The sequence below is a fragment of the Sardina pilchardus genome, chromosome 2 (assembly GCF_963854185.1).
Source record: "Sardina pilchardus chromosome 2, fSarPil1.1, whole genome shotgun sequence".
Taxonomy (NCBI): Eukaryota; Metazoa; Chordata; class Actinopteri; order Clupeiformes; family Clupeidae; genus Sardina; species Sardina pilchardus.
In genome coordinates, this window is record NC_084995.1 from 14,645,767 (window position 1) to 14,664,694 (window position 18,928).

The window sequence follows — 18,928 nt, forward strand, 5'->3', positions numbered from 1 at the left end:
TTTGGTCCATATTCATATAATATATGTATCGCTCATCCACGCTCAGACATTGTTTATTGCAATGCAAAACATGGATACTGTAAGGTTGTGACATTGCATAATATTCTAGAAATTATGATCCGAGTTTTATCATTTGTTTTTTGCCTTGGAAGCACGTAGCGTGGCTTCATGCGCTTGCGCAGACATCTGACGCAAATGCAAGCTACCTTCGAGCGCAAGTGCACGGTTCTCGCGAATCTCGCCAAACACACACACACACAGCGTTCAACACTGAAAGCCTAGCCGTTACATTAGTTCACAAACTATGGTGATTGTAATTCGTCCATTTGATTCCTATTCTTAAGAAACTGAAATGAGTTAAAGCATACTGAAACGTGCCAGGTGTTGCGCTGAAACACCTATTCCGAAATGTATAGATATTTTATTTTATTTCCGATTGCATTATTTTCTTGATCAGTCTGTCAGACGTCGTTAGCTAGTTAGCTAACAAGCTATGTGTTGACTGGAAGGACAGTGCGTCACCATTCAAGATGGACACTGCCGAAGAAGGTAATTTACCCCGAATAAACCTAAGCACTCGAATAACACGTCAAGCACAAATGTTTTATCCACTTCATATCGTGATGGTTTTTGTTTTACACTACTCAAAAGTCCTTTAACGTAACGCTAGAAGTGTGTGTGGTGGGTTATACTTGCAGAAGGCTGTTCTTAGCTGTTGTTAGCTATCTTGCTAACATGATAGCTAGCCAACTCTGCCTATCATTACCTAGAATAGATGTTGCAAGTGTGCTTGATAGCGTGCTAACTAGCATACCTATGATGTGATCTAACAAAGCTACACACACTTAAAACACTTATCAGCACATTGAAGGCTGTATGTCTATACCACTCATCCTCATTTGCCTGGAGTTGTAAGACGACGAGACTCTACAACCGCCAGCAGTTGTACATCTTTCTAACTAATGTTAGAGTAGTTTGGCTGTAATGTTAGCTACCGGCCAGCTAGCTGACGTTTAGCCAAACCAGAGAATGTCTACGTTAGTTAATAAGTTGTTGGCTGTGTAATATTAACTAACTTTGCCGACGATGTCAACACATTGAGCTAATTAATTATTGTTGGATCATTGACCAAACATACTGATACAGTAGGCCTAGTGTTTATCAGTTACACTGTATTGCTTATATTTGCTCAAAATTGTGAAGTAACGTGAACGTTAATCAATGGAGCAGTTTCATAAGTGATGTAAGAAGCCTTTCAGTAACGTGATGTTAGGCACTTAAATATTTATGTATAAACAATAAATCCTGGTTATCCAATTAAACATAGTTATGTTGTGTTTATAACACCGTCGCAACTCCAGTTTTAGGCTCAAATGACCGACAATCTGAACAAGCCCATTTGTCCGAGTTTGAGTTTTATTTGTGTATCCTGAAATCACTGGCTCTGATTGCGGTGCCACTGAAAAGCCTGAGTGCAGTCCCCCTCCTGCCTCTCCAAGAGTTTTATACGGTCAGTCTGGCTTTACACTATTGTAGTAACCGGTTAAAGTCTGACTTCGTCTTTTATGATTTGTCAGCCGATATATGCAGGGTATGTCGGTCAGAGGGGACCCCGGATAAGCCCCTTTATCACCCCTGTGTCTGCACCGGAAGCATTAAGTTCATCCATCAAGAATGGTAAGAACTTGCTATATCACCCAGATAGTTATTGATTCAACAGGATCTGTTTTAAAATGTTTTGTTCAACCATCCCTTTTCTTTCTCATCAGCCTCGTTCAATGGCTAAAACACAGCAGAAAGGAGTACTGCGAATTATGCAAACACAGGTTTGCCTTCACACCAAGTAAGTGGTCTTTTGGTCTTATTTTATAACTGTTGAAGATCGTCAAGGTGTCTACACCAGTAATGCTGGGAAAAACACCACACTGTGAGGCTTAGAACTGTAATGTGATGTGTAACAATTTGGACTGTGTTCTGGTATCGGCTCAGACCTTGTTTACACACTTCCATGACACAAAGAGTGGCGCTCCTTGAGTTCAGATTGTAATCTCCTTGCCAAGTCGCTCCTTCCTTACAAGGAGAAAGCCTTAAAAATGATGGTCTTGTCATTTTCAGCACTCCTAATTTCTTTTCATAAATAGTAATTCACAAAGCCCCTTAAAGCTGAAAGCACTTAAGTCTGAGAGAACTAAGAGGTAGTCATAAGGACTCCAAACTCATTAAGACAAACTCCCAGACTAACTCTCCAAATCCCATGTTGAAACATTTTGAAATGCAAATGCAAAATTACTTGAAAGATGCGGCCTTTATCATGATTGTAGAGCGTGTAAGGGATAAAGTACTGCCACTAATAAACCCAAAGGTCCTATTCATCACAGAGATATATGTAGAAGTTTATTGTAGAATTATGCAATTGTGCACAAGCCAACATACTGATGCGTTTTGAAAGCTGTCCAGAGTTGCGTGTGTGTGCAGAGCATTATTTGATTGTTGTTTAATATGTATCTGACGGCATGTCTATTATTATGAATTTTCAAAAACGCCCTTGCTAAAACTTGGTCTCAGCAGCTTGTTCTCTTGAAATGATTGAGGAGAAACCTTGAGTGCAGCCTAGGAGATCTCTCAGTGGTTAGATAAAATGCTTTGTGAATGTGGGCCTAGATAAGCATTCATGCTGACAGCTCTACTTGGAGCAGAAACTTTGGATCACAGCATTAGCGCCCACTAAAGCTTAAGCCAAGTGTGTCACATTTTGGCCCATTGCCATGTTTATTGTGTAACTCAAACTTTCTTGAAATGGAATTCATCTGTTATCTTATCTTTTTATGTTATTGTTATTTGTTGTTATTGTAATTGTATATTTTATATGATGTATTTGATACAATTAAATTACTTTCCATATCTTGGTAGAATCAAACGTAATGTTATTATTGTTATTTTTATTGTTTAAAATATGACAATTTGTTAAGAGTTAAATGGCCCCTCCAAATCTTGGTATAATCAAATGGAATGAAGCCAACCCTAAGAGAAGCCATGTGTGTCATGTTGAAATGCCTTCAGCAGTAAAGGGCTTAATATGAATGAGTTGTTGCAACTGTCCTCCCTCTTCTCCCCAGTCTACTCTCCAGACATGCCCTCCCGACTGCCAGTGCAGGATATCTTTGCTGGCCTGGTCACCAGTATAGGCACAGCCATCCGCTACTGGTTTCACTACACACTGGTGGCTTTTGCCTGGCTTGGCGTCGTCCCTTTAACAGCATGTAAGTGCACTGCTGAGAACCTTTTTGGGACATTTGAGGACCTGTTTACCTATTATATTAATATTTGCAACACATGTTGGGATTAGCAGTGTTCGATAACTTTCTACAAACCTTTTTGCCTGACCATGTCTTCGTCTGGGTGACTGCCTTTTGTCTCTTCCTGTAGGTCGCATCTACAAATGTCTGTTTACAGGTTCTGTAAGTTCACTGCTGACACTGCCACTGGATATGCTGTCCACGTAAGTCCACTGCAGAACACGGCTACACTGAACCACAGCCAGAACTTGTGTCTTTTACTGTCTTTATGGCTCTTACGCTGATCGTTGGAGTGATGAATGATGAATTCAGACGCACATCTTGAACTCTCTCTGTCTCTCTCTCTCTCTCTCTCTCTCTCTCTTTTTCTCCACAGAGAGAACCTGCTGGCGGACTGTTTGCAGGGCTGCTTTGTGGTGACCTGCACGCTCTGCGCCTTCATCAGTTTGGTGTGGCTCCGGGAACAGATCGTGCACGGCGGCGCCCCGCTGTGGCTGGAGCAGAACCAGCAGCAGGCTGCCAACGTAGCCGTACGGCCCAACGAGGTATGTTACACACACACACACACACACACACACACACACACACAATAACAACAACGTCATCCTAAAATAAATGTTTGGTCTAACTGAGCAAGCCATTGATTTTGAAAGACAGTTGTATATGGTTCCTTAAGTTGTTCATTTGCCCAGGACCACCAGCGTTGACAGTTGGCACTGTTATTATGATCAGACAGATATGTCTGTACGTGGCAGTATTCATATTGAAATATTAAAGACACAAATGACAGGGAGATGGGAGATATTTTATTGTGTGTCCTGTTACCTGAAAGCCCCCACCTTTAGGCACGGTATGCCAGCTGCAGATCCCAGGCATGGCATGGCATTGCTGGCTGCGTGTGTTAGCACACAGTCAGTTGGTCCAGACTGTACAGCCTTTCTTAGCAGAGCTGTGCTGGAATCAATGGAGAATATTCTGGAAGGCCGCTAGAGACTCTGTTGAGACCCATTAGCAGCACAGTGCCCCTGTTCCTTTTCTCTCCTCTGCTCCTTATTTCCAATTAGCATAGTCTGCTACCCGCCAGTGCAGAGACACTCCCTGGAGATGTTCGACTGATATTCAAGCCTACAAGTGCAATTTTCTGCCCTCTCCTCTGTTCCCCCTGTGTTTTACTTGAGTCTCACTTTCTGTTTCTTAAGAGCCTGGCGTTACTGTCCCAACTGTGTTGTGTTGAGTTTCCTCACTTTTATACTCTCTTTTATGAGCCTGGCTTTACTGTTCCACCGGTCTTGTTTTGAGTTTCCTCAGTTTTATACTTTAGTGCTGTTAATGTTGTGATGATATAGTGATAGATATTTATATGCCATTAATATGGCACACGTGTGGAGGTAGTGGTATGAATGTCTTTTATGAAAATGTGTGTATGTGTGGGGTGGGGGGGTTGTTGTAGTGTTTTCTTTTTTGTGTGTTTTTGGTCGGTTTTTTTTAATGTAGGGCATGTTTGTGTGTTCCTTTATGGACCTTGAGTCTGAGAAATAAAAGATGATGATGATGATGATGATGATGATGAAACTAAGCGGACTCCTCTTCTCTCCATCCCTCCGTGCCTCGCTGCATCTCCAGGCTCCTGCGGCCGGTAACGAGGCGGGTGCGGGCGAGCAGCAGGCGGCCGCGGGTCCTGCGCCGGCGCCGGAGGAGAACGCGCCGCTGGGCGAGAACCTGGCGGCGCAGGCCGAGCCAGAGGAGCTGGAGCTGGACAACGAGGAGGAGGAGGAGGCCGGGGGGGAGGACGGGGCCGACGCCAACAACGCAGCACAGGGTGAGGCACTGTTTACATAAACACCTGCGAGTGAACGTACCAAATCACCTATAACTGCACAGTGGAGCGAACGCACCAAATCACTTGTGGCTGCACAGTGGAGCGAACGCACCAAATCACATATGACTGCACAGTATAGCGAACGCACCAAATCACCTGTGGCTGCACAGTGGAGCAAACACACCAAATCACCTGTGGCTGCACAGTAGAGTGAACGCACCAAAACACCTGTGGCTGCACAGTAGAGTGAACGCACCAAAACACCTGTGGCTGCACAGTAGAGTGAACACACCAAAACACCTGTGGCTGCACAGTAGAGTGAACGCACCAAAACACCTGTGGCTGCACAGTAGAGTGAACACACCAAAACACCTGTGGCTGCACAGTAGAGTGAACGCACCAAAACACCTGTGACTGCACAGTAGAGCGAACACATCCAGCTTTTATCCAAAGTGACTTTATATGTCAATTAGGACAAGGGTCAGTGAACCCACGCCTGGTTACTGCATGCTAGCCCAGCTCCTCAGCCACTACACTACCACCGCCAGTCCGCCACACATGCATATCCCCTCTCCTCTTTATGGGTTCCGGTCAACCCACTGAAGCCAAGGCCATGCTTTCATTCTTGTCTGAATAATGATGATGTATATTTTTCAGAGCATAAATGTTTGCTGTACACACAGTATGTGAAAGGCGTCATGAGCGCCTAGTCCTATGTGTCCTGCTGCTGCTTCTGTGGTGTGGTGTGTGTGTGTGTGTGTTTGGTGCTGATCTGTGTGTTTTGGTCGTAGATGACATGAACTGGAACGCGCTGGAGTGGGACCGAGCTGCGGAAGAGCTCACCTGGGAGAGGGTGAGGACACACTGCAGGCGCATAACACGCGCCTCACCACCACCACTACTACTCACACATCTAGAATGTTAGATCGGCCTTTTGGGCCCCCGCTGGCCACTTCAAGGTAGCACCGCATGGAAGGCGCTAGATTTAGGGTTACCATGAAGTTGACAGTGGGGGCTCAGAATGCCATCAAGCCATGTAGAATGGAGTTGAGACTTCTGAACAGCAGTGAAAGGAGATGTGATTGTTATTTGTGTAATCAACATTTTCTTGTCAGACTTTTTGCAACAGTTAATCACATGACTTTTCTTGTCAAACAGATGCTGGGGTTGGATGGCTCTTTAGTGTTTTTGGTATGTATGGAAATAAGTATTTTATTTTGCAGGATGCTTTGAGGAAGCATGCCAGAGGAAGTGTTATTTGTGATTCACACCTGATCATTGCCTCTGTTTTATCTTCTCAGGAACATGTCTTCTGGGTGGTTTCACTCAATACCCTTTTCATCTTGGTGTTTGGTAAGTATCTAGAATTTGATCTGAAGTATTAGTCCCTTTCTCATCTAAGCATGTGGCATAAATATTTTCTGATTTCTGACCATATCATATTGAGCATTTGATTTTGTCTTTTCAGCTTTTTGCCCGTATCATATTGGCCATTTTTCAGTGGTGGGGCTTGGCTTTGAAGAATATGTAAGTGAACGTGTAATATTGCTGTTGTTGTAGTTGTTGTACATTACCACTCATAACTGAATATGAGAAGGAGTTTGATTGAAATGTCTACCGGTACATGTAATGTGTGTTGACCTTGAAAACAATCTTAAAACTTAGTTACCTGACTTGCTGTTGAAGATGTATGGGTCAACGAAGGCATGATTAACATAAACATTTCTTGGGACTTTTGAATAAGATTGCTCTGTGTGGTTTTTTTCACCACTAAGTGTAGAACAGCTTTCACAGTGCTCAGGTTGCTTACATAACTTACATAACTTATTGTAAGTTGCAGACTCAAGCTCATGTGAGCGCCGCCATCTTGTGCAATCTCATGTTGATTATGCCACGTGCCCCACCAGTGGCACTATACATTATGTTGCACAACGGAGGATCCGCGTTAGACTGTTGCGTTTGGAAAATCGAGCCTGCAGCAGCAGTCCTTAGTATACACCAAATTTGCGGTTTGGCACTATATTGCGTCGAAGCTTCTGCCGTTTTGTAAGTCTGCGTTTTTGTTTCTGTTTGTTTTTGCAGGTGAAGGCGTCCCATTTCGAGGGACTCATCACTACCATTGTGGGCTATGTTCTACTCGCTGTTACACTGATCGTGTGTCACGTATCCTTCCACCGTGGCTAACTTGGGACTATGTGTACAGCAGGCATTGCTGCAGTGCTGAGACCGTGGGGGCAGTGGAAATCAAAACCTAACTCTCTCACTCACACATAATGGGTCTTAACGGCCAGCATTCATAGCCTAACAAAGACGCCCACCAGTGAACACAATCATTTCCTTAAGCCTGACTGGAAAATCACGGTATCAACATACCGAGGGCTATGAGTTCAGTTTCCAGTCATTACATAATAGTGCTTTATGTTTTATTAGTCTGCAAGTCCACTGCTTGTAAAGTGCCTTTCAATGTCCAAATGTGCGATGGGTCTAGGTCCGGGTCCCATTTCTGTTCTAAGTTCTTGTTTCCAGGGCTTTTTAGAGTGCCAGTAGAACTCCAGTGTGCCGAGTTGTTCCGTGTGCTTTCCTTAACGCCCGATCTCAGGGATTTGCGGCATTAGTGAGATTCCAGAGATCGCGGCGCTTATTAGGGGTGTGCTACATCGTGGTGAAGGTACACTCAAACCTCCTCTCACCACACAAGTGACATGTCACAGCCCAATGATCTCAATGACCGCATCGTCATCTCCTGATGCACACATGTTTTTTCTGTAGGTGTCTTTGCTGGTGGTGGTGGAGATTGGCGTATTCCCCCTTATCTGTGGCTGGTGGCTGGATATCTGCTCCCTGGTGTGTTGAAGTGCACAGATGTGTCTCCCAAAAGGGGGTGCTCTGATGGAATGAAATGACCAGAAATGTCCAGAATTTAATGGGGGCCAACCTTCTAAGGCTTGTATTGTGTGTGTGTATGTGTGTGACAGGAAATGTTTGATGCCTCGCTGAAGGACCGAGAGCTGAGCTTTGAGTCTGCCCCTGGCACCACCATGTTCCTCCACTGGCTCGTTGGGATGGTCTACGTCTTCTACTTTGCCTCTTTCATTCTCCTGCTGCGCGAGGTGAGAGGACTGCGCTTCACTTTGAGCCGCCCCTGTTCTATAAACACACAATAACCACGTCCACAGGGCATGATAGAGACCGTGTGTGACGTTTACACACGTGACACTGATGCTATTGTTCTCCTTCGTCTGTTTGCTTTTTAATATACAGGTGCTCAGGCCAGGTGTCTTGTGGTTCCTCCGAAACTTAAATGACCCTGATTTCAACCCAGTGCAAGAGATGATCCACCTGCCCATCTACAGACACCTGCGCAGGTTCATTTTATCTGTGGTGAGTGGGGTCATGACCCCCCCCCCCCCCCAGCCTGCTGACTCTCAGTCTAGTGTCATCAGCTAGCGTGTGGAGGTGTAAAGACAAAGCTTGTATGTGTATGATGTGGTGGTAGTATAGTGGTTAAGGATCTGGGCTAGCATGCAGTAGCCTGATAGTTGTCGGTTCGCTTCCGCCGTTGTGCCCTTGAGCAAGGCACTTAACCTCAAGCTGCTCTGGGGACAATGTAGTCCCTTGTAATACAGTTGACATATGTAAGTCACTTTGGGCATAAAAAGTGTCTGCTAAATGCAATGTAATGTAATGCAATGTAATGTAATGTAATGTAATGTGATGTCTGTGTTCTCTCACAGGTGGTGTTTGGGTCCATAGTCCTCCTGATGCTGTGGCTTCCCATTCGCATCATCAAGCATCTGCTTCCCTTCTTTCTCCCATACAATGTGATGCTGTACAGGTGCGTGCTTTTGGAACTCTCTGATGGAACGACTCCAAACAGTGTTGATTTTGTGTGTGTGTGTTTGTGTGTGTGTGTGTGTGTGTGTGTGTGTGTGAGTGTGTGTCGGGTCTACACTTGCTCCTTTGCCTGGTGGGAATTGTGTGTGTGTGTGTTGGGTCTGCTCTTGCCTCTCTGCCTGGTGGGAATTGTGTGTGTGTTGGGTTTGCTCTTGCCTCTCTGCCTGGCGGCAGTTGGCCGTGGGAGCAGACGCATAGCGAGCAAGCGAGTGAGCGAGCGGGCGATGAGTGGTGGGTTGCATCAGCTGTGTCAGGTGTTGCAGGCGATGACGCCATTCCCCCGCGGGCGCTCCCGTGAGGAGCCCGTCACATTAATGCAGTCTCACAGCACCACTGGGCTCCTGCTCTCGGGAGCTCGCTGGCTCACTCACTCGGGAACTTCAGCACATCACTCACTCACTCACTGAGTCAGTCCTCTCACTGGGATTCTGTTCAGTGTCTCCGTGGCAGTTTGGTGAAACTCTGAGCTTTTCTCGTCCTTACTGATAGCACGGCACATGGACGGTCATGTCTCATGTGCATGGTCACATGACAATAGGTCAGTGTTGTGCAGTCTAGCCTCTGTCAGCGATGCTAGGTTTTAGTCGGGTTTTTTTGCAGTGACAGGCTGCTAAATATTTGTTGATAAATATCTCTAAATCTAACTTGCTACCCCCCCCCCCCTCTTTCTCTCTTTCTACCCAACACTTTCCCTTTCATCCATCATTCTTTCTCTGATTCTCTGTTTTTTTCTCATGAGATACTGGCTCTAATAAGTGTGTGTGTTTGTCTCTCTCTCTCTCTCTCTCTCTCTCTCCCTCTCTCTCTCTCCCTCTCTCAGTGATGCCCCGGTGAGTGAGCTGTCTCTGGAGCTGCTGCTGCTGCAGGTGGTGCTGCCTGCGCTGCTGGAACAGGGACACACGCGCCAGTGGCTCAAGGGCCTGGTGCGCGCCTGGACCGTCACCGCCGGATACCTGCTGTACGTACCCGCACCCGCCACAAGTTAACAGTAGTAATGGCCATCACAGTATCTAATCAGGAAAAGCACAACATTTTCCTTCAAATCTTTCAGCCCTTTTCTCCACTTCAGTCCTCACTGTGGTTGTGGCGGGAGTTGTGGCAAAGTATCACACAGCAGGCATTAGTCTAAGCGAGGATCAATAAATCATTGACTAGAAAAAGGAAACACTGACAGAGGCACTGTTCCACGAGCAGAGCTTTAAAGTGAATGGAGTGCATGGGGCTTTTAAACCGTGGCTGGTGAAAAGTAGAGATTCTTCACGGTGTCAGAAACCGGTCCGGACAGAACATCTATGTCTCCCCTTCGTGTGTGCCAGAACATGGCCTCTGGACAGAAGGAGCAGCTGTTCTGTCAGATTGAATTCGGGAAAGAGTCGGTGAGGAGAATTGCGTGACAGCCCTACAAATGTCGCCAACCTGAGTTAGTGTTCACACCGAACTGGGTCGTGTTTCCCAACACCATAATTGCTAAAACTAAGTTATCAATTAAACTGGCAACTTTTTTGGTTGCAATACAATTTCCCATTGCCAACCAACTAAGTTGCTGAGAGCAACTATGGTTTTGGGAAACGTACTTGAGCAGTTAGTGTCAAACCGTCAGCAAGGTCAGCTATTCAGGTAATGGGGTGGTTACCTGTCAAACCTAAACCACAGTTAAAAACAAAGCCAGTTTCGGGCCTTGAGGTAAAAATGAGCGACAGGGCGTTCACAAAGACTTTCCTGTTCACGATGTGATGAAAGCGATCGAGCCTGTGCAGCTTGTTTGCAACCGCAGAAATGGATAATTCCACAGGTGTGCTGCTGTGACCTTTATCACTGCCGACGGTGGAGAATCAACACTGTTCCCCGAGGGAGCAGGCGGGCGGCAGGGCATTCCACCGTGTCCCAACGCCGCTCGTACTTGATGATGCACGCCTGCCTCTTACTCTCCACCGCTCTCTCCCTCTCTCCCTCTCCCCTCTCTCTCCCTCTCTCCCCTCTTCCCTCTTTCCTCCCACACACCTGCAGAGACCTGCACTCCTACCTACTGGGAGACCAAGAGGAGAACGACAACAACGCCAACAACAACCAACAGGCACGCAACAACAACAACAACAACGCCATCCCTGTGGTGGGCGAGGGCCTGCACGCCGCCCACCAGGCCATCCTGCAGCAGGGCGGACCCGTCGGCTTCCAGCCGTACCATCGGCCAATGAAATTCCCCTTCAGGGTAAGGCGACTGCGCCACAGACCAATCAGTGCTCCGCTAATTGCAGGGCAGAGTCATTTTCTGGGGCTTCAGCTGAAGTTTCAGGTGATGTTTGACTTGGGTAGATTCTGGCCGTGACTTGATGTTTGTTTTGTCTAGATCGTGCTGCTGATCGTGTTCATGTGCGTCACCCTGCTCTTGGCCAGCCTCGTCTGCCTCACTCTGCCAGGTCAGTTGGAAAGATACAGTAGCGCCGGAGCCTGTGCTGCACATGTTGCCCCATCTAGCACGGCAAAACACACCTTGAAAAGTGTCTCTAATAAATACAGTATGTGGGATAGGGTGCACCTATGACCCAAATGAGCCCTTTGATCTTTCAGTGTCGTATATGAAATCACTTCTTCTCCTCTTTTGACCTACTGTGCTGCAGTGATGTTGTCATGTCTTGGCCCATATTTGGGGGCCTGCACATGGTGCATGTCATCCTGACTCACCGCACTCCTTCCCTGCAGTGTGTGCGGGCCTCTCCACTAAATGGAACTTCTCGTGTGTCGACCTACTGTAGCGATGTCGTCAGGCCTCGCCCCATATTTGGGGGGTCTGCGTCATGAGCGGTCTCTCTCCTGCCCAGCCCTGTAGTCATGTGCGTGCCGCTGGCGGTGGTCCTGTGTCAGGACTGAACCGTGTGACTCATCGCTCTCTCGCTCTCTCTCTCCGCCCCTGCAGTGTGGGCGGGTCGCTGGCTGATGTCCTTCTGGACGGGCAGCGCCAAGATCCACGAGCTGTACACGGCGGCGTGCGGCCTGTACGTGTGCTGGCTGTCCATCCGCGCCATCACCGTGATGCTGGCCTGGATGCCCCAGGGCCGACACATCATCCTGCTCAAGGTCCAGGAGTGGACGCTCATGGTACGGCCACCACCACCCCAAAAGCACAACCCCCACCACCACCACCATCATCTTCACTCATCTGCACTCTACTGCATATAGTACCGTATGCTAAATACCAGCAGTGTGCACTGTCCCATGGCGATCCTATACTAATAATGGATTGATGTTTGCTGTGGGAATTTGTTGAGGGAATTTGTGTGTATTACTTTGAGAAGGCTTTAAAACCCTGTAGCCCTCAGGATGTGCTCTGGACTGTTTTTTTTTAATGTGTCTTGTTCTGTGGTGTTATATCCGATAAACACATTACATAACACTTCTAGAAAGAGGAGCTACTACACTACCTAGCTGCATGTCGTAGGGCCAGTCATAATTGCTTGGCTAATTGCTTAGCTAAGTGTCCTTGACAATGAATACTTGATATGTACTGTACTTACGAACTGATTTCTGGGCAAACTGACTCGTCGAGGGCTTTTGCGTAGCTGTGTTTTGCACTGAGCGTGCCTTGTGTTTGGTGTAATTGATTGATGGTGAATTGATTTGATTGCGCCTCAGATCCTGAAGACGCTGGTGGTGGCGGTGCTGCTGGCCGGGGTGATCCCCCTGCTGCTGGGCCTGCTGTTCGAGCTGGTCATCGTGGCCCCTCTCAGAGTGCCCCTGGACCAGACCCCCCTCTTCTACCCCTGGCAGGTAAGAGCCCCTAGGCTGGGTGAACCCCCCTCTTCTACCCCTGGCAGGTAAGAGCCCCTAGGCTGGGTGAACCCCCCTCTTCTACCCCTGGCAGGTAAGAGCCCCTAGGCTGGGTGAACCCCCCTTTTCTACCCCTGGGAGGTAAGAGCCCCTAGGCTGGGTGAACCCCCCTCTTCTACCCCTGGCAGGTAAGAGCCCCTAGGCTGGGTGAACCCTGCCTGAGCTGCTGGCCAGTTGGATTTCGCCCTGCAGCCCGGGCTGGAAACCTGCGCATCTATCTCTCCTGCTTCCTGTCAACATCTTCTGGGTCCAATCACAAACTAGCCAAACTAAAAGAGCCCCCATCTCAAGGACACAAGGGGCCCTAATTTAAATGGAGAGCCAAGTGCACAGTCAACAAGCACAGTGTGTAGGCGTGAACTACAGTGTTCCCATGGTGTTATATTAGCATATTGATTTTGCTTCGTTATGATAATAGTTTTAGTTAGGGATCCACTATTCAACTAAATTTATTGTATCAAAGCAACAACATGTACCCAACCAGTGTGTACCTCACGTTTGTACTCCACACTTTGATCCTCATTCAAATTAGGGCCCAAGGTGTGTGTGTGAAGTTGCCATCTTGGCCTTGTGAGAGTGCAGTCATCTGTCAATGTTATTTTTATTTGTGTGCTTTATTTCGTTTTGGTGCTGAAGGGGCTGATTGTTATTGATTGGAAAGCCTATTCGCTGGCCTGAGTTGGAGTGCACTTGCAGAACTGAGATTTCACTGTGATCTGCAGCAGTGGGAGCTCCAGAGTCATCTATGGATTTTTTTTTAATTTTTTATTTTTTATCTTTATTTGGAAGCTTTGTTTTGTCTTGGTGCCAAAGGTGCTGACTGTTATTGATTGAGGAGCAGATTCAGTGCCGAGAGTTAGAATGTCTTCTGCAGAACTGAGATTTCACCGTGATCTGTAGCAGTGGGGTGGAGATTGCGTCACTTCACCCGTGTATTTTGTCTCTCTGCTTCCTGCAGGACTGGGCTCTAGGCGTCCTGCATGCCAAAATCATCGCCGCCATCACCCTGATGGGCCCGCAGTGGTGGCTGAAGACGGTGATCGAGCAGGTGGGTGGCCCCGTGTGGCCAACTCTCTCTGACTTGGGCCTGTGTGTGCTCACAGTGTGCTTGAATAACCTGTGAGTGTCTGTCCAGGGGGGGGAATATGCATGTTGAATGACTCAATGAATCCTGTGATGTTCTCATCTCCTAGGTGTACGCCAACGGGATTCGCAACATCGACCTGCACTTCATCATCCGTAAGCTGGCGGCGCCCGTCATCGCCGTGCTGCTGGTGTCGCTCTGCGTGCCCTACGTCATCGCCGTGGGCATCGTGCCCTTCGTCGGTACGTGCGAGCGCCGCGTCTGGGGGCCCTGCTCGGCGCCAGCGTTAGGGTTTGGAACTGACGCCGCGCAAAGATGCAATGCTGGTATAACGATACAGTCATGGTTGTCCTTGGTTTCAGTGAGGCAGCGCTGATCGTTTCTGCCATATATTACACTTCATACACGGGAGACTAGGAGTCTCCGTAGACAGCTTGGCACACTACATTTTCCTCTGTGATGCAAGAGAACGATATCTTGTGCCATCTTGTGGACAAGCAATTTCATCAGTGTAGACAAGTCTACCTACCAAAATACAATTAAAGTCAGAATAAATCAGAGAATATATTGACAGGTGCTGCTGTCCTGCAATAGTGTTGTTTTTCCAAAGTTCTGTGTTGTGCATTGAGCCTCTGCTGGAGTGGCATACGTGCCCAGAGGAGGACTGCTACTAACATGGCTTCTCATGGCTGTGGTCAGGGGTGACGCGGGAGATGGAGAACCTGGTCCAGAGACGCATCTATCCCTTCCTGCTGATGGTGGTCATGCTGATGGGCATCCTGTCCTTCCAGATCCGTCAGTTCAAGCGCCTTTACGAACACATCAAGAACGACAAGTGAGTAGCCCACAGGAGCCCACCACACACTCTAGGCTGTAGGTGCAAACAAGTCTGTTCATTGGTCCAGAGATGGATGGAAATGTGTCCACCTTTGAGTCTCCATAACTAATGACAGAATTACAGCATCATTTGTGTCTATCCAGACCTATGTATACCGTTTGTAATGTACCTATACAGTGTTGACACTAACATAGACAGACTTTGTCTATAGATCATATATACTGTAAGTACCATCATCATCATCATCATCATCAGTCGTTATATTGCAGAAAAAAAACTGACTTAGCGTTAAGGTCAGCAATGCCCTGAGTTAACAAACAAAGAAACAAACAGTTATGTGCTGGACGGAGCGGTGTGACTCGCCAGCGTGCCTAAGCCTAAGACAGACGTGAACAAACAAATCCACAATAGGCCTAATAAACACTAAACAAATCAACAATGGGCCTAATAAACAGTAAACATATCCACAATAGGCCTCATAAACAGTAAACAAATCAACAATAGGCCTAATAAACAGTAAACAAATCCACAATAGGCCTAATAAACAGTATTAAATCCATGTGCTGGACAGAGCGGCATGACTTGCCAGCGTACTCGTAATCCAACAGACTTATTTGAAATAATTAGACTATAACAAATAATAATAAAATGTTAATACAAATGTAATGATAATAAAACAAAAAAAGCAAAACAGACAATTCACAAAACAATTTACAACATTTTACAAAAACACAAAATGAAATATAAAAACAAAATGAAAAAGTAAAACAAAAATAGGCTACATCATGGGCATTGGTGACTCCTGGCAATTGAACAACTTAAGTTTCAACATTTGTGAACAGTCCATTGCAAATTATTACTATGACAAGAGTAGTGATTTAACCATTGGTACGAGACCAGACTATTAATCACTTCTATACACCTAATTGAGCTGATAGTGTCTTGTTTTGATTTCTTTCATTTATCTCTATTTGGATCATTCATTCTACGTTCTAAAATAAATGGGTCCAATTTGGTTGATGCACAGAAGGCTCTTCGGGAAGCTCCTATATTTCCGGTGGAGTGTCTGCTGTATTGTAGCACATCTTCAGTTTGCTGACCAACGAAGAGGGAAAAAATGAGCCTCTCTAAAGAGCCGTCCGTGCAGAAAGCACATTGGAGAGTTCAGCGTCAAGGGTTGCCCAGCACTGACTATTGCCACTCTGTAGCCTAGTTGAGTCAGAGGGGCAACTTTTGTACACTCACCTGTTTGAAGTTTTTCTTCACTATGCAAAGTTTAAAAAATAATGCACATTGATGTACGTTGTCTTGCTTTGCGTAACTGCAATGTCATTGTCAAATCAGAATTTAATGAATAGTTTAACTGGACCTAACTGTGGCATGATATTCAGTAAGTGATCCTTAATGTCTGAATGAATAGTTCAACTGGACCTAACTGTGGCATGATATCAGTAAGTGGTCCTTAATCTCATACTCTTCTACTCTGCAGGTACCTTGTTGGACAGAGACTTGTGAATTATGAACGGAAATCTGGCAAAACCAGCACTGCCACCCACAGTAGCTCCCCACAGGAGTAACAGCCTAAATAAGAGACTCAACAGAATCAGCTGGAGGTGTGTGTGTGTGTGTGTGTGAGTGTGTGTGTGAGAGAGAGAGTGATAAAGAGAGAGAGAGGAGAGGAAAGAGACCAGTTGAACTTGTGTATGCATCGTGAGCGAGGTCTCCAGTGCACTATTCCCTCCAAACTGTCCATCTCTCTGCCTGGTGCATGATGACCCTTGACCCCTCGACCCCTCGTGTCCACTGCAGCGCTGCGACTGGCCACAACTCCTGCTGCCCACGCGACTTCCCCAGCTGGCGGGAGGTCAGGACAGAACAGACGTGGCCACTGGAGGCCACAACAGCAGAGAGATGAAGAGGACAACAGCGACGCTACATTGGACGCCCAACACCAATCTCAAAGAATGTTCCTTTGAACAGCTTAAAAGAAGAACAGGACGATTTGTTTATACTAATTTATTAAATCATAGTTTTCATTTGATTTCAGTCAAATCATATGGCTCTGTTTGGAGTGGCCTGTGCTATTTTTCTGTGCTACACAAGTCATGCCCGTTCTTGTTTGGTTACTTTTTTTTGGTCAAACAAAGGACTATGAACTAATGGACAATGATTATTGGTGAAGAATTTGGGAGGGGCCAAATAAGTAGTTTTATTTATTAGTTTTTTTTTTTTTTTCTTTGACTGACACTTTTTATAATAGCAGCACTCTTGTTGCGGTTACTACACAGAGCAGGCATCCCTTTGGATGAGCTGAAAAGGATGGCTTTGCACCTTACATGGTTTGCTGAGACCGGCTCTACTCTAAGCTGTAAGGGTCCCTTGCTTCTCGTCACGTCAGGGCCGCCGTTGCAGGAGGACTTCAGTGGTGGTGGAGGAGGGTGGCCTCGGGGCAGATTTCTCTAGAATGCTGACATACTTCCTCCTAAGCACCGATTGTAATGCTGTGGGGAGCCATCGACCCTTACAGACTGGACTCCACTTAAAGAGCTATTTTGCATAGCTCTCCAAACTCTCGCCTGGAGCTTGTGCTTCAGTCTGTACGCAAGCGAAGACTGTGAGGGGCCAGCAGACCTCTGTGGTTGAGCATATTTATTTGCCAGCTGTGTAACTAAATGGTGACTGCATCTGTCCGGTTTCAAATTTGTCCTGTAAATCCGTTTTCTTGCCACACACAATGTGCAAATGGTTGACTTCCCTGGTGAAGGTGCTGGTGCACGTTTACCAGTCGGTTGCACTTTGATTTTTTTTTTTTTTTTTGAAAGCGTAGCAATAGTGAATACTATCTTCCAATTGAAGTCATTCAATCAGTATTGATGTATTGTACATTGAGAATGATTTAAAAACAACACTTTTTTTAACAACAATGACAACAAAAAACAAACAAACAATTCACAATTAACAATTGTGCACCAGTGTTGAAGAATTATACCTTCTCTTTTATGGTCTAAAAAAACAATTTCCATCAGATGTTGATGGAATCAGATCAGATGTTGTAAATAATGTATCATTGCAGCACTTTTGGACTGTGTTTTTGTTTTTCATAATAATGTTAATTTTGACATTTCAAGCAACTGCTACAGGTTGGAGCCTCTGGTGTGAGGGTCTGTTGGCTTTGTATCAGAGTGCCACATAACAGGCAGTGTTAAAAAGTTGAGATTCTGTAAGTGACCTTATAGTATCTTGCAACGCAAAACTGGAAATGGTTTGCTTCTTGACATGCTTTTGGCTTTATCTAAAGACAAAATGCAAATGCTCTATTTTTATATGTGCATTTTAGAGGTGCTTCTGATTTTGTTTGATCTTCTTTGTTTTCTTTCCCGCGCTCTGTCTCCTCTCTTCTCTTACGGTTTCCTTTGTAATTGGGCAGTGGCGGCACATAACGCTGCTGTTGATTAGAATCAGCGTGCCGTCAGAGCTAGAGGCACATGCTGATTGCTCCCACTTGCCTGGAGAAATAGAAGCGTCGTCCTACCTCCCTCTCTGCCATAGCACGCTTGGGTCCGGCCTCGTCAGTGTCCTGGACAATCCGAACGTGCCGGGGGAGGAGGAGGAGGAGGAGGAGGAGGAGGGAGGCAAGTGTACAAGGATATTTTCAATCTCATGGACAGAAAAGGATTTTTTTTTTTTTGCTTTGTTTCAAGTCGATTACAAACATTAAATGACAAGTGTGGAATTTTCTCAGCTTGCTTCATTTGAATAACTTTTATATTGCACAACCAGTTAAAAGAAAACCCAGACTTAGTTATATTAGTCCGGGAGCCAAATGCCATAATTTAGGTGAACCTGGCTTTGTCGGTTAAAGTTTTTTTTTTTGCAGAATCTAGTAGACTAGGGGTACCTCTTTAAGATTTAAGAGGGTGCCCGGTGATATCCCTTGGGCAATTTCATATATTAAGCCTTTCTTGTCCAATGTGTTGACTATAAGGCGGATATACTACAGGTGAATAGGGTAAAAAAATTAACAAGCAGATATCACTATGAAACTTCACCAGTTGATTACTTAGATCAATATGAAAAATAAATGTATTACAAGTTTTCTGAAATGTAATGTTTGAATATGCAAATTAGGTATGATGCAATTAAATATGCGCTGATTTGCATAAACGTAAAAA

At 45.9% G+C, this 18,928-nt stretch overlaps 1 protein-coding gene across 2 annotated transcripts; it reads left to right on the top strand.

Moving 5' to 3' along the window:
• The first annotated feature begins 228 nt into the window (after positions 1 to 228).
• Positions 229 to 18,323, top strand: marchf6 (membrane-associated ring finger (C3HC4) 6). 2 transcript variants are annotated; one of them, XM_062519976.1, is made up of 26 exons: positions 229 to 549; positions 1,578 to 1,677; positions 1,770 to 1,843; positions 3,117 to 3,260; positions 3,427 to 3,499; positions 3,673 to 3,841; positions 4,920 to 5,115; positions 5,907 to 5,968; positions 6,274 to 6,306; positions 6,417 to 6,468; positions 6,584 to 6,642; positions 7,198 to 7,278; positions 7,715 to 7,783; positions 7,885 to 7,959; positions 8,091 to 8,225; positions 8,377 to 8,496; positions 8,850 to 8,950; positions 9,830 to 9,967; positions 11,017 to 11,218; positions 11,357 to 11,426; positions 11,924 to 12,105; positions 12,640 to 12,774; positions 13,793 to 13,882; positions 14,028 to 14,244; positions 14,618 to 14,753; positions 16,246 to 18,323. In XM_062519976.1, exons 1-26 carry the CDS (start codon positions 531 to 533, stop codon positions 16,331 to 16,333), a joined length of 2,820 nt encoding a protein of 939 aa, XP_062375960.1. In that variant the 5' UTR covers positions 229 to 530; the 3' UTR covers positions 16,334 to 18,323. The 2 variants fall into 2 exon arrangements, with proteins under 2 accessions (XP_062375960.1, XP_062375968.1); XM_062519984.1 differs by having other exon boundaries at positions 230 to 549; positions 14,028 to 14,160.
• The last annotated feature ends 605 nt before the right edge of the window (positions 18,324 to 18,928 follow it).

Excerpts from the sequence above, each read along its gene's own strand:
- marchf6 (XM_062519976.1), top strand. Across the intron at positions 8,951-9,829 it reads TACAATGTGATGCTGTACAG|TGATGCCCCGGTGAGTGAGC; the intron begins GTGCGTGCTTTT and ends TCCCTCTCTCAG. Across the intron at positions 9,968-11,016 it reads GTCACCGCCGGATACCTGCT|AGACCTGCACTCCTACCTAC; the intron begins GTACGTACCCGC and ends ACACACCTGCAG.